At 48.1% G+C, this 14,341-nt stretch overlaps 1 protein-coding gene across 1 annotated transcript in view; it reads right to left on the reverse strand.

Moving 5' to 3' along the window:
- SGK2 (serum/glucocorticoid regulated kinase 2) overlaps positions 1 to 14,341 on the reverse strand; it is a 44,648-nt gene that overhangs the window by 19,575 nt on the left and 10,732 nt on the right. The window contains exons 2-5 of the mRNA XM_038750671.1: positions 10,978 to 11,068; positions 10,117 to 10,177; positions 7,769 to 7,818; positions 2,177 to 2,234 (exon numbers count right to left, since the gene is read on the reverse strand). Of these exons, the coding sequence (XP_038606599.1) occupies positions 2,177 to 2,234; positions 7,769 to 7,818; positions 10,117 to 10,177; positions 10,978 to 11,068 (260 nt within the window). The remainder of the gene's footprint in view (positions 1 to 2,176; positions 2,235 to 7,768; positions 7,819 to 10,116; positions 10,178 to 10,977; positions 11,069 to 14,341) is intronic.

The raw sequence follows: 14,341 nt of genomic DNA on the forward strand, positions 1-14,341 counted from the left end.
GTACTTCCCAAGCGCTTAGTACAGTGCTCTGCACATAGTAAGCGCTCAATAAATACGATTGATGATGCTGATGATTCCACCCTCAACTTTGCAAGGCAGGGGAGATTCGGAAGCAAGCTGTCTGGTCACTTCGTTCTAGCCAGGACAGGTCCCCTCACCCTGGGTTGAGTTATTCCTTCAGTAGCATTTATTGAGCTTTTACCGTGTGCTGAGCGCTGTACTAAGTGCTTGGGAGAGTACGATATAACAATAAACAGACACATTCCCTGCCCACAATGAGCTTACAGTCTAGAGGTGGGGGCAGACATTAATAGAAATAAATAAATTGCAGATATATGTATAAGTGCAAGTGGGCACTGAGAACTGTGCAGGGTGCCAGCGAGCAAGCAGGTGGGCATGAGGCCCAGTGAGTTTGATGGGAATCTTGCAGGTCCCCGGCCTGCCAAAAGGGCAGGAGAATAATATAATAATAATAATTGGCATTTGTTAAGCGCTTACTATGTGCAAAGCACTGTTCTAAGCGCTGGGGAGGATGCAGGAGAAGCCGCAGTGTGGGCTGGTGAGCTCTCAGTAGGGCCAACTAGACCGTAAGCTTGAAAGCAGGTAACGTGGCTTTCGATTTTATTATATTGTACTCTCCCAATTGCTTATAGTGCTCTTTACACAGTGAGTGCTTAAATATGATTGATAGATTGATCAAACCTTCTTTCCCGGGTCATGCATGACAGAGCCTCCATTTAATGGTACTATCCTTGTGGTATTTTTCAACTCCTCATCCCTCCCAGATTACCTCTTCTTGTAGAGTTAAAGTTGGATAGGCAGCAACTCTGACTTGGGAAGCCTTTTTTTTTTCCAAATGTTACATGTAATCTCTATGAAACCGACTCCCCCTCTAGACTGTAAGCTAGTTGTGGGCAGGGAACGTCTTCTAACTCTGTTATATTGTACTTTCCCAAATTCTTAGAACACTGCTCTGCCCACAGCGAGAGCTCAGTAAATATGATCGATTGATTCCCCACAGCTTTCCCACCACGGTGAGGAAGCTCCCTGACCATCCTCCCTGTCTCACCAGCCCTCAATCTCGGCATTATCCTTGACTCCACTTTTTCTTTTTTTACAAACTGCATATTCAATCAGTCACCAGATCCTCTCAGTTCAATTTTCAAAACGTCTCTCTAATTTCACTCCTCTTCATGTAAAGTAACCTGCCAGTACTAGTGATAATGGTACCTGTTAAGCACTTAATATGTACCATGCTAAATGCTGTCTACACGTTTTGTTTGTCTGTCTCCCCCTTCTAGACTGTGAGCCCACTGTTGGGTAGGGACCGTCTCTATAGGTTGCCGACTTGTACTTCCCAAGTGCTTAGTACAGTGCTCTGCACACAGTAAGCGCTCAATAAATATGATTGAATAAGTGCTGTGGGGTTGGGAGGGGGATGAATAAAGGGAGCAAGTCGGCGATGCAAAAGAGAGTGGGAGAAAAGGAAAGGGGGGCTTAGTCAGGGAAGGCCTCTTGGAAGAGAGGAAGGCCTCTTGGGTTCTAATCCCACCTCTGCCACTTAGCTGTGTGACTTTGGGCAAGTCACTTGACTTCTCTGTGCCTCAGTTACCTCATCTGGAAGATGGGGATTAAGACTGTGAGTCCCACGCGGGACAACCTGAACCTTGTATCTACCCCAGTACTTAGAACCGTGCTTGGCACATAATAAGCGCTTAGCAAATGCCAACATTATTAGTATTATTATTATTATTTAAGAGATGTGCCTTCAAAGGGCTTTGACAGAGGGGAAAGTAATTGTCTGTTGGATTTGAGGAGGGAGGGCGTTCCCGGCCAGAGGCAGGATGTGGGCAAGGGGTTGGTGTGAGAAAGATGAGATGGAGGCACAGTGAGAAGGTTAGCGGGAGTCAGAAAGTCATGAGTTCTAATCCTGGATCTGCTACGTGTCTGCTGTGTGACCTTGGGCAAGTCACTTGACTTCTCTCTTCCTCAGTTACCGCTTCTGCAAAATGGGGATTGAGACTGTGAGCTCCACTTGGGAGAGGGACTGTGTCAACCTGATATGCTTGTATCTACCCCAGCGCTTAGTACAGTGCCTGGCATATAGTAAGTGCATAACAAATACCATTATTATTATTATTATTAGGGATCCACACCCTCCCCAAATATCACTTACCTTTCCAAAGCTCCCTTTGCCAATCACTTTAAGGAAGTCAAAGTCTGTTGGCTTTGCACTGTTACAGGAAGAAGAAAAAATTAAAAAAAAAAAAAAGCAATTACTGGTCCAAAAGATCGACCCCTGCTCCTCTTGCTTGGTTCAGAATTACAGAAAGCCTCCGAAGGGTTTCCTTGGTAGAAGGACGGCAGAGGCTCCATAATAATAATGATAATAATAATAACAATAATAATAATAATGATAACATTTATTAAGTACTATGTGCCCAGTGCTGGCGTAGATAAAAGCTGCTCAGATCAGACACAATCCACATACAGTCTAAGATGAAGGGCGGGCAGATATTTTGTTATTTTTTTTCTCCATTTTACAGAAGAGGAAACTGAAAGTGCTTAGTACAGTGCTCTGCACACAGTAAGCGCTCAATAAATACGATTGAATGAGTGGCCTTAATTCTATTTGTTCTGACGATTTTGACACCTGCCTACATGTTTTGTTTTGTTGTCTGTCTCCCCCCTCTAGGCTGTGAGCCCGCTGTTGGGTAGGGACCGTCTCTATATGTTGCCGACTTGTACTTCCCAAGCGCTTAGTACGGTGCCCTGCACACAGTAAGCGCTCAATAAATACAATGAATACAATAAATACAATAAATACAAATGAATAGAGAGGTGAAGGGTCTTGCCCACCATCAAGCATCCTATCCCGTCTGGACTACTGCATCAGCCTTCTCTCTGATCTCCCATCCTCGTGTCTCTCTCCACTTCAATCCATACTTCATGCTGCTGCCCAGATTATCTTTGTCCAGAAACGCTCTGGGCATGTTACTCCCCTCCTCAAAATTCTCCAGTGGCTACCAATCAATCTGCGCATCAGGCAGAAACTCCTCTCCCTGGGCTTCAAGGCTCTCCATCTCCTCGCCCCCTCCTACCTCAGCTCCCTTCTTTCCTTCTACAGCCCAGTCCGCACCCTCCGTTCCTCCACCGCTCACCTCCTCACTGTACTTCGCTCTCGCCTGTCCCGCCATCGACCCCCGGCCCACGTCCTCCCCCGGGCCTGGAATGCCCCCAATCCCTCTGCCCCTCCGCCAAGCTAGCTCTCTTCCTCCCTTCAAGGCCCTGCTGAGAGCTCACCTTCTCCAGGAGGCCTTCCCAGACTGAGCCCCTTCCTTCCTCTCCCCCTCGTCCCCCTCTCCATCCCCCTCATCTTACCTCCTTCCCTTCCCCACAGCACCTGTATATATGTATATATGTTTGTACATTTTTTTACTCTATTTATTTATTTATTTTATTTGTACATATCTATTCTATTTATTTTATTTTGTTAGTATGTTTGGTTTTGTTCTCTGTCTCCCCCTTTTAGACTGTGAGCCCACTGTTGGGTAGGGACTGTCTCTATATGTTGCCAATTTGTACTTCCCAAGCGCTTAGTACAGTGCTCTGCACATAGTAAGCGCTCAATAAATACGATTGATGATGATGATGATGATGAAGGGAGGAGGAGGAGGAGACAGGCCTAGAAACCAGGTCTCCTCACTCCTAGTCCCAGCTTCCTTCCACTATGCCAACCCCTCTTAGGTGGTGGGACGGGAGATGGGGAAGGAGACTATAGTTTGATAATCCTGTATCTACACCAGTCGTTTCCACATAGGAAGCGCCAAACAAATACCATAATCACCACCATCATCACTCTGGCTAGGTCACCCGCGCTGTCCTCCTCCTCGTCCTCTGCCAGCAAACTCTCCCCCACGTCCCAGCTCTGACTACCGGTAGCTGGACCAGAAAACGTGACAAAGGCCTCGGATGGAAATAAGCAGCTTTCCCACTGCGCATTTCATCTGAAGGGAGCATTCAAGATCATGAGCACTGGGCACAGAGCACCACATTAAACTCCTTGAACGACCCCAGGTTACGAGATCGGGAAACGGCTGTCTTCCGAGGCAAAGATTAGACGGCGCCGGATCTCACAACCTCCTTTTTAAAATGACGTTTTCTAAGCACTTACTTTCTATCAAGCACCTGTTCTAAGCGATGGGGTAGACAGGAGTTTATCAGGTCAGACGCAGTCCCTGCCCCACATGAGGTTCACAGTCTAAGTAGGAGGGGAGACTGGTATTGTTGAATCCCTAGTTGAGGAAACCAGGGCACAGAGATGTTAAGTGACTTGGCCAAGGTCACACAGCAGGCAATTGGCAGAGTAGAGATTAGAGCCCAGGGCCTTTGACTCCCAAGGCCCGTGCTCTTTCCATTAGGCCACGCTGCTTGCTCTGCTCAAATTTTTAAGGGTCTGCCCAGGGCAACAGTTCGGGAAGAGGAGCTTCAGGGTCTGCTATCCCGTCGAAGTGAGGCAGAACAAAGCAGTTAGTACATCCGGGAACAAGAAACCCTCACACTGCGGACAGAGAAAGAAAAAAAAAATCACATAATTCTTCTCATTTCCACCATGGTGCTTTGGGAGCATTTTTCATACTCAAAATGAAGTGGCTTCTCATCACCTCTGCAGGCGCAAAGTGGGTGTTTGGGTAGTGGAGGGGCATTTTCCTTGGCTATATTAATTTAACGATCCCTGATGAGATGTTATATGAAAGGAGCTGGAAGCTAATGATAATGGTATTTGTTAAGCACTTACTCTGTGTCAAGCACTGTGCTAAGCCCTAGGTTAGATCAATCCATCAATGGTATTTGTTGAGTGTTTACTACGTGCACAACACTGTACTTAGCGTTTGGGAGAGCTCTCTGTGCCTCAGTTACCTCATCTATAAAATGGGGATGAAGCCTGTGAGCCCCAGGTGGGACAAGGACTGAGTCTAACCATCCTTGCTGTATCCATCACAGCACTTAGTACAGTGCTTAGTGCGTAGTAAGTGCCTAACAAATATCACAAGTATTAACTACACTACAACAGAGTTAGTGGACACGCTCCCTGCACGGGCTTGGGAACCACAGGTCATGGGTTCTAATCCCAACTTCGCCACTTGTCAGCTGTGTGACTTTGGGCAAGTCACTTAACTTCTCTGGGCCTCAGTTACCTCACCTGTAAAATGGGGATTAAGACTGTGAGCTCTACGTGGGACAACCTGATAAGCTTATATCCCCCACCTCAGCACTTAGAACAGTTCTTCACACATAGTAAGTGCTTAACAAATGCCACCATTAACCCCACAGCACCTGTATATGTATATATGTTTGTACATATTTGTTACTCTATTTATTTATTTATTTTACTTGTACATATCTATTCTATTTATTTTATTTTGTTAGTATGTTTGGTTTTGTTCTCTGTCTCCCCCTTTTAGACTGTGAGCCCACTGTTGGGTAGGGACTGTCTCGATATGTTGCCAACTTGTACTTCCCAGGTGCTTAGTACAGTGCTCTGCACACAGTAAGCGCTCAATAAATACGATTGATGAGGAGGTACAATTGCCGAACTGTACTTTCCAAGCGCTTAGTACGGTGCTCTGCACATAGTAAGCGCTCAATAAATACGATTGAATGAACGAATAAAGTACAAATCAGATCAAACACAGCGGCCTTCCCACACGAATCTAAGGGGGCGGGGGGGGGGGGGGATAGGTATTTTATTCCCATTTTACAGGTGAGGAAACCGGCAAAAACACATGCCCAAGGTCACACAGCAGGTAAGTGGTGGAGTCAGAATTGGAACTCAAGTCAGGTGTCCTGACTCCCCATCCTAAGCTCTTCTTGCTAGGCCTCGCTGTTTCTGGTTGAGAAGCGACTGTGATTTCCTTTTCCCGGCTGCCCGTTCTGGAGGCCCAAGGAGTGGAAAATAAAAGATGAGCTTTGAGTCACTGACACAAGGTGAGAGACCCGCTGAGAACGGGAACTGAGGAGGCCAAAGTCAAGAAGAACGTGGCTCTGTACTCCAGGTTGAAACACTGAGCAACTGGAAGGTTACCCAGTTGGGAATTCAGGAAGCGGTACGGCCTAGTGGAAAAGAGCAAGGCCTTGGGAGTCAGAGGACCTGGGTTCTAATCCAACCCCTGCCAAATATGACCTCGGGCGAGTCACTTAACTTCTCTGTTCCTCAATTTTCTCAACTGGAAATGGGGATTAAACACCTGCTTGGACTGTGAGCCCTATGTAGAACAGGAACCGTATCCAAACTGACTAAGCTTCATCTACCCCAGTAATTAGTGCTAGACACATAGTAAATGCTAAATCAATTATTATTATTATTGATAGTACTACTAATAATAATAATAATGTCCTCCAACTTCCAACACGGTTGACTCCTGAAAAATTGGGTTTCAAGAAAAATGCTGTAAATCGAAAGCAATTTTCTCATAGAAATAATGTTATGAATGGGGATTGGTTCCTGAACCAAGGTCAGCTACTTATTTTTTTTTTATCAATATCACCCAGGATTGTATACTCAATTACAGATGAGTAATAGCAGAGAGAAGCAGCGTGGCTCAGTGGAAAGAGCCCGGGCTTTGGAGTCAGAGGTCATGGGTTCGAATCCCAGCTCCACCACATGTCTGCTGTGTGACCTTGGGCAAGTCACTTAACTTCTCTGTGCCTCAGTTCCCTCATCTGTAAAATGGGGATTAAGACTGTGAGCCCCACGTGGGACAACTTGATCACCTTGTATCCCCCCCAGCGTTTAGAACAGTGCTCTGCACATAGTAAGCGCTTAACAAATGCCATCATTATTATTTATTATTATTAATAGAGTGACATTACCATATTTATTAGAATCAGGGAGGTTCCGCAGTTGAACAGTTGACTTTAATCAGCTGACATCAGTCGGAATTAAAAGCCCCAACTCCCTGTCCCCCAGCTATTCCCGCTTCCCCCCATCTTTGGAAACTTTCCCCCTCATTTCTCCCGCCTTGGTTTTTGAAGTTGTTTTGCTATCTGTGCCTCAATTCCCTCATCTGTAAAATGGGGATTAAGACTGTGAGCCCCTGTGGGACAACCTGATTGCCTTATAACCTCCCCAGCGCTTAGAACAGTGCTTTGCACATAGTAAGCGCTTAATAAATGCCATTATTATTATTATGGGAAGGGAACAAGTCTACCAGCTCTGTGATATTTATTATTATTATTATTATGGGAAGGGAACGAGTCTACCAGCTCTGTGATATTGCCATTTTGTGCTCTCCCAAGCATTTAATACAGTGCTCTGCACCCAGTTGGTGCTCAATAAACACAAATTGATTAATTGGTCGAGTCCCCTGAAGCTCCTGGGAGCTCCGGCAGTCCCAGAGCTAGAGCCATAAAGCCGAAGCGGGTGTGTTTTACATTTAGAAACGTTGTCAGCATCAGTCAGTCAACTGTATTTATTGAACGCTTACTTTCATCCATTTAATCATATTTATTGAGCGCATACTGTGTGCAGAGCACTGTATTAAGCACCGGGGAGAGTACAATATAATAATATAACAGACACATTCCCTGCCCACAACAGTCTACAGTTCACCTAGTGCAGGATATGGGCCCTTTCTCCCCTCAGAGGCGGCCCCCTCTCGAGAACAGCGTTCTGGCCACCGGTGGGACCCCAACTCCACTGGACCGAGAGCAGAAGAACATGAGCGGCGGACGCCTCTCGCTCCGCTCTGGACTGAACGGCACTTACTTGGGATTAGCTGAAGGGCCGAGGTTGATATTTCCATTCGGGCTTGAAGGCTGAGGAATGAGAGAGGAAGAGTCAGTAAAATATCCTCACTCGCCCTTCCTCGTGAGCTCCTCGATGCCTGAAATCACCACCTTGAGGGGACGGATGTCCCGCCCGAAACTGCACCCTGCTTCCAACCCCTTCCTTGTAGACCACGATCCCCTTGGGTGCCAGGGGCCAAGCTTAAACTGTCAGGCAGGGTGGCCTTGGTGGAGAGCACATGGAGAGTTGCCTGATCCTGACTAAACCCTCCTTTCCTCCTCTCCCACTCCCTTCTGCATCACCTTGACTTGCTCCTTTTATTCATCAGGCAGAAACTCCTCACCCTGGGCTTCAAGGCTGTCCATCACCTCACCCCCTCCTACCTCATCTCCCTTCTCTCCTTCTCCAGCCCAGCCCGCACCCTCCGCTCCTCCGCCGCTCATCTCCTCACCGTACCTCGCTCTCGCCTGTCTCGCCATCGACCCCCGGCCCACGTCCTCCCCCGGGCCTGGAATGCCCTCCCTCTGCCCCTCCGCCAAGCTAGCTCTCTTCCTCCCTTCAAGGCCCTGCTGAGAGCTCACCTCCTCCAGGAGGCCTTCCCAGACTGAGCCCCCTCCTTCCTCTCCCCCTCATCCCCCTCTCCATCCCCCCATCTTACCTCCTTCCCTTCCCCACAGCACCTGTATATATGTATATATGTTTGTACATATTTATTACTCTATTTATTTATTTTATTTGTACATATCTATTCTATTTATTTTATTTTGTTAGTATGTTTGGTTTTGTTCTCTGTCTCCCTCTTTTAGACTGTGAGCCCACTGTTGGGTAGGGACTGTCTCTATATGTTGCCAATTTGTACTTCCCAAGCGCTTAGTACAGTGCTCTGCACATAGTAAGCGCTCAATAAATACGATTGATGATGATGATGATGATCCTCCTCCCAGCCCCCAGCACCCCCCTCTAGACTGTAAGCTCCTTGCGGGCAGGGAATGTGTCTGCTTATTGTTGTATTGTACTCTCCCAAGCGCTTAGTATAGTGCTCTGCACACAGTAAGCACTCAGTAAATATGACTGAATGAGTGAATCTGTAATTTTACTTATGTATTCTAATGTCTCTCTCCCTCTCTAATAATAATAATGGCATTTATTAAGCGCTTACTACGTGCAAAGCACTGTTCTAAGCGCTGGGGAGGTTACAAGGTGATAAAGGTGTCCCACAGGGGGCTCACAGTCTTAATCCCCATTTTACAGATGAGGAAACTGAGGCCAGAGAAGTTAAGTGACTTGCCCAAAGTCACACAGCTGACAATTGGCAGAGCTGGGATTCGAACCCGTGACCTCTGACTTCAAAGCCCGGGCTCTTTCCACTGAGCCACGCTGCTTCTCTAGTCAGTGAGCTCATTGTAGGCAGGGAATGTGCCTGTTTATTGTTATATTGTGCTTTCCCAAGCACTTAGTGCAGTGCTTTGCACACAGTAAGCACTTAAATACAACTGAATTAATGAATTTATTTATTTTAATGTCTGTCTCCCTCTCTAGGCTATAAGCTTGCTGTGGGTAAGGAACGTGTGTTATATTGTTATATTGTACTCTTCCAAGTGCTTAGTACAGTGTTCTGCATGCAGTAAGCGCTCAGTAAATACAACTGACTGACTGACCGATCCTGTCTCTGGGGAAAATCAATCACTCAATCAATCGTATTTATTGAGCGCTTCCTGTGTGCAGAGCACTGTACTAAACGCTTGGGAAGTACAAGCTGGCAACATATAGAGACAGTCCCTACCCAACAGTGGGCTCACAGTCTAGAAGGGGGAGACAGAGAACAAAACCAAACATACTAACAAAATAAAATAAATCGAATGGGCCCTTTAGCTAGTACACTTCACACTGGTCCTCAGGTGGGCTGGAAGAAGGAAGCTCCTTGGAAACACTGTGATGGAGTGAAAAGGATCCTCACCCGCTCACAACCTAGACTTCTGCCGTTCCTGCTCCCCCAATCTGCCCCGAATCAAAACACGCAGCAAAGAATATAGATTTCATCTACTGCCCCATAAGAAGTCCTCCTTGAGAGGAGAAGGACCGAGAAGAATCAAGAAGGTGGACAATCAACCGTCAATCGATGCCATTTATGAAGCGCGTACTGTATGTAGAGCAACGTACTAAGCAGTTGGGGGAGTACAATGTAACATGTTAGTTGCCCTCAAGGAGCTAGTTTCTGGTACTACCCATGGCCAAGAAAGCGGGCGATGAGAAAGGCTCTCCCCTTCCCCCCCAGCCAAGCTGTGAGGGGAGAGCCAAGCCCACCCCTGAGGAGAAGCATCTCTCACCTGGGCGTCGGGGTCCATGCTGGAAGGAATGTTCTGTTTTAAAGTGGCTACCTGCTTGGCCCTGTAGACACAAGGGGGAGGGAGAAATCACACACACACAAAAAAAATACACACACACACCCTCCCTCCCCTCCTATGAGCACTACGTCCCCCACGACTCACCAGGCAGGTACTGCTCAGACAGAACTGGGCCAAACCCACCTCCTATGCTCAGCGGCGGCCGGCTACCCGCAGGCCCCAACCACGCAGGCACCCCGCCTTCTCCCCCCCGCCCCGCTCCCCACTCCCGTCCGCCCCCCGCACCAGGTAGGGCCCGCGCCAGACCGGACTTCCACATGGGCCCGGCCCCGCGATAAGCAAGCTGCCAGTCGGCACGGATCGGCCAGAGAGGACTCTGCCCTTTGCTCCTGTCCCATGCAAGCGGTCCCTTCCCCTCCCCAAAGCTCTCTGACTCAAGTCTGGCTATATTTCTTCTACTGAGTCCTCCCCACTGCCGCCACCGCTCAGACAGTCTTCCCGTGACTTCTCAAGACCACCAAGATGGGAGAGGGGAGGACTGTCTACCCTGACATTGACCGTCCTACTCGCCTGCCTGGGGAAAGAGCCTCTTGAGCTCCAATTCCTCCTGCGTGCTCTCCGAGCCCTCGCCCCAAACCATCCCAGTTGAGCTACCCCACCCAAACTCTAGCCTCTTCCCTGCCCCTGGGCCCAGAGCAGGGTGAGTCCAAATAATAATGGGCTGACCGCCGCCACGGAGACCACAGATCCCGGTAAAGCAGTAGCTCTGCTCGGCCCTGATCAGAGGCTCAGAGCTCCGGCAGCTCAGCCCGCCGGCGGGGACCTTGGCACCCGGATACTCACCGCTCACGCTGCCTGGATCCGGGGGGTCTCCCGGTCTTCTCCAGCCTCCGCCGGCCCTTCTCCAGCCTCCGCCGGCCGTGCTTTACGAATTCTGCGGGGAGAACCGAGCCGATGAGCTGACGTCCCCGGAAAGCAGGCCCACTTGAACTGAAGCTGCTAACGTATTCCCAATAACTAAGCGTTGAAGGAGACGGGAACTTTTGTCTGAGATCCGTTTTTAGTGTCTCCGGGGGTAAGACCCGGGCCTCGGCTCACATTCCAGCAGGAGCAGGGGAGCCCGTGCCGGGAGCCGGAGGAAAAAATCTCGTCTGTTTGTTTAATAAACTTCACACTCCCGGGCCACAAAACTGTCAACTCTGCCATTTATTTACCTGGTTTCCTTTCCATGACCGTGATCAAACACACACACTCACACACACACACACAGAGTTCTGCAGAAGCACCTCTCTGAAACAGAAATAGGGATTATGGCAATAATTCATAATAATGGCATTTATTAAGCGCTCACTAGGTGCCAGGCACTAAGTGCAGGGTTAGATACAACATAATGGGGTTGGACAAAGTCCCTTGTCCCGTAAGTGGCTCACAGTTTTAATTCCCATGTGGTTTTTGCGTGATACAACATAATGGGGTCGGACACGGTCCCTGTCCCATAAGTGGCTCGCGGTTTTAATTCCCATGTGGTATTTGTTAAGGGCTTGACCTATGCTGCTCCGCCACTTGTTTTCTGTATGACCTTGGGCAAGTCACTTCATTTCTCTGGGCCTCAGTTCCCTCATCATAGACTGTGAGCCCCCAGTGGGACATGGGCAGATATCCAGGGCTTAGTACAGCGTTTGACACATAGTAAGCGCATAACAAATATTATCATCATCATTATTATTATTAGCAGGACTTGGCGATAAGAGCTCTGATGGGCCATGTTTGGAAGATAATCATCAGCAGGGGTATTTAGAGAAGCAGCGTGGCTCAGTGGAAAGAGCCCGGGCTTTGGAGTCAGAGGTTGTGGGTTCAAATCCCGGCTCCGCCAACTGTCAGCTGGGTGACCTTGGGCGAGTCTATTTATTGCTCTATTTTATTCGTACACATTTATTCTAGAGAAGCAGCGTGGCTCGGCGGAAAGAGCCCGGGCTTTGGAGTCAGAGGTTGTGGGTTCAAATCCCGGCTCTGCCAACTGTCAGCTGTGTGACTTTGGGCGAGTCTATTTATTGCTCTATTTTATTGGTACACATTTATTCTATTTTGTTAATATGTTTTGTTCTCTGTCTCCCCCTTCTAGACTGTGAGCCCACTGTTGGGCAGGGACCGTCTCTCTATGTTGCCAACTCGTACTTCCCAAGCGCTTATAGTACAGTGCTCTGCACCCAGTAGGCGCTCAATAAATCCGACTGAATGAATGAATGAAAGTCACTTCTCTTCCCTCATCTGTAAAATGGGGATGAAAACTGTGAGGCCCCGTGGGACAACCCGATCACCTTGCAACCTCCCCAGTGCTTAGAACGGTGCTTTGCTCATAGTAAGCGCTTAACAAAGACCATCATTATTATTATTATTATTTATTGAGGGCTTACTGTGTGCGGGGCACTGTACTAAGTGGTTGGTAGAGTGCAACACAACAGAGTTGTGCGCCTGCTACCAGCCCAGAGACGTTTCGCCGACTTTCACCCCTCTCTTTTCCTCGCCCTCCCCAGGGCACGGTTCTGCGGGATGGTTTCTCTGAAGGTCGGCGCAGTTGGAGCGCGTGACTCAGTGTAAAATGCCCAGAGGCCAAGGTGCCCAACTAGCAGTCAGGTTTCCCTGCGAGCCGAGTGAACAGCACAAAACAAAGTCAGCCTTTTTTTATTTTTTAAGGTATTTGTGAAGCGCTCACTTTGCGCCAGGCACTCTACGAAGCACTGGGGTAGAGACGAGCAAAACACAATCCATGTCCCACAAGGGGCTCACAGTCTTAATCCCCAGTTTACAGACGGGGCAACTGAGGCACTGAAGACTTGCCCAAGATTCATTCATTCAATTGTATTTGTTTGTACGTATTTATTACTCTAACTTGTACATATCTATTCTCTTTTATTTTGTTAATATGTTTGGTTTTGTTCTCTGTCTCCCCCTTCTAGACTGTTGGGTAGGGACCGTCTCTATATGTTGCCAACTTCTACTTCCCAAGCGCTTAGTACAGTGCTCTGCACCCAGTAAGTGCTCAATAAATACGACTGATTGATGCACAGCACTGTACTAAGCGCTTGGGAAGTACAAGTTGGAAACATATAGAGCCGGTCCCTACCCAACAACGGGCTCACAGACTAGAGGATCACACAGCAGACAAGTAGTGGAGCCAGGATTAGAACCCATATCCAGCGTGGCTCAGTGGAAAGGGCCCGAGCTTGGGAGTCAGAGGTCACGGGTTCGAATCCCGGCTCTGCCACACGTCTGCTGGGTGACCTTGGGCAAGTCACTTAACTTCTCGGAGCCTCAGTTCCCTCATCTGTAAAATGGGGATTAGGATTGTGAGCCCCCCGTGGGACAAGCTGATCACCTTGTATCCCCCCCCAGTGCTTAGAACAGTGCTTTGCACGTAGTAAGCGCTTAATAAATGCCATCATTATTATTATTATTATATCCTTCTGACTTCCAGGCTTGTGCTGTATCCAACTAAGCCACGCTGCTCCTCCTTCTCCTCCTTCCTGTGGGCAAATTAAATGGATAAAACGGTTTCAGGTCCGGGAGACTTTTCGGAAAGAGAAGGGGATCAGCTGGAAATGAAAAGCAAACAACGAGGGCTCTTTCGAACCCTTCGTGCCCGCTTGATCCCGACTCCAATCTCCACCTGCCGTGACTACTCCCTGAGCACAAAGATCCCTGAGTCCATCACCATCCCGGCACTTACTAAGCATTCGCAGCACGGCTTAGTAGACAGAGCACAGGATCTGGGTTCTAATCCCGCCCCTGCCGCTTGTCCGCTGTGTGATCTTGGGCAAGTCACAATCATCCTGGCCCTCAGCTTCCTCTTCATTATAATTAAAATACACCTGTATATATGTATATATGTTTGTACATTTTTTTTTTACTCTATTTATTTATTTATTTTATTTGTACATATCTATTCTATTTATTTTATTTTGTTAGTATGTTTGGTTTTGTTCTCTGTCTCCCCCTTTTAGACTGTGAGCCCACTCTTGGGTAGGGACTGTCTCTATATGTTGCCAATTTGTACTTCCCAAGCGCTTAGTACAGCGCTCTGCACATAGTAAGCGCTCAATAAATACGATTGATGATGATGATGATGATTAAAATTGGGTTTCCCTCAGACTGTGAAGCAGCACAGAGAAGCAGCGTGGCTCAGTGGGAAGAGCCTGGGCTTTGGAGT

Source organism: Tachyglossus aculeatus, chromosome 8 (assembly GCF_015852505.1).
Source record: "Tachyglossus aculeatus isolate mTacAcu1 chromosome 8, mTacAcu1.pri, whole genome shotgun sequence".
NCBI classification, from domain to species: Eukaryota; Metazoa; Chordata; class Mammalia; order Monotremata; family Tachyglossidae; genus Tachyglossus; species Tachyglossus aculeatus.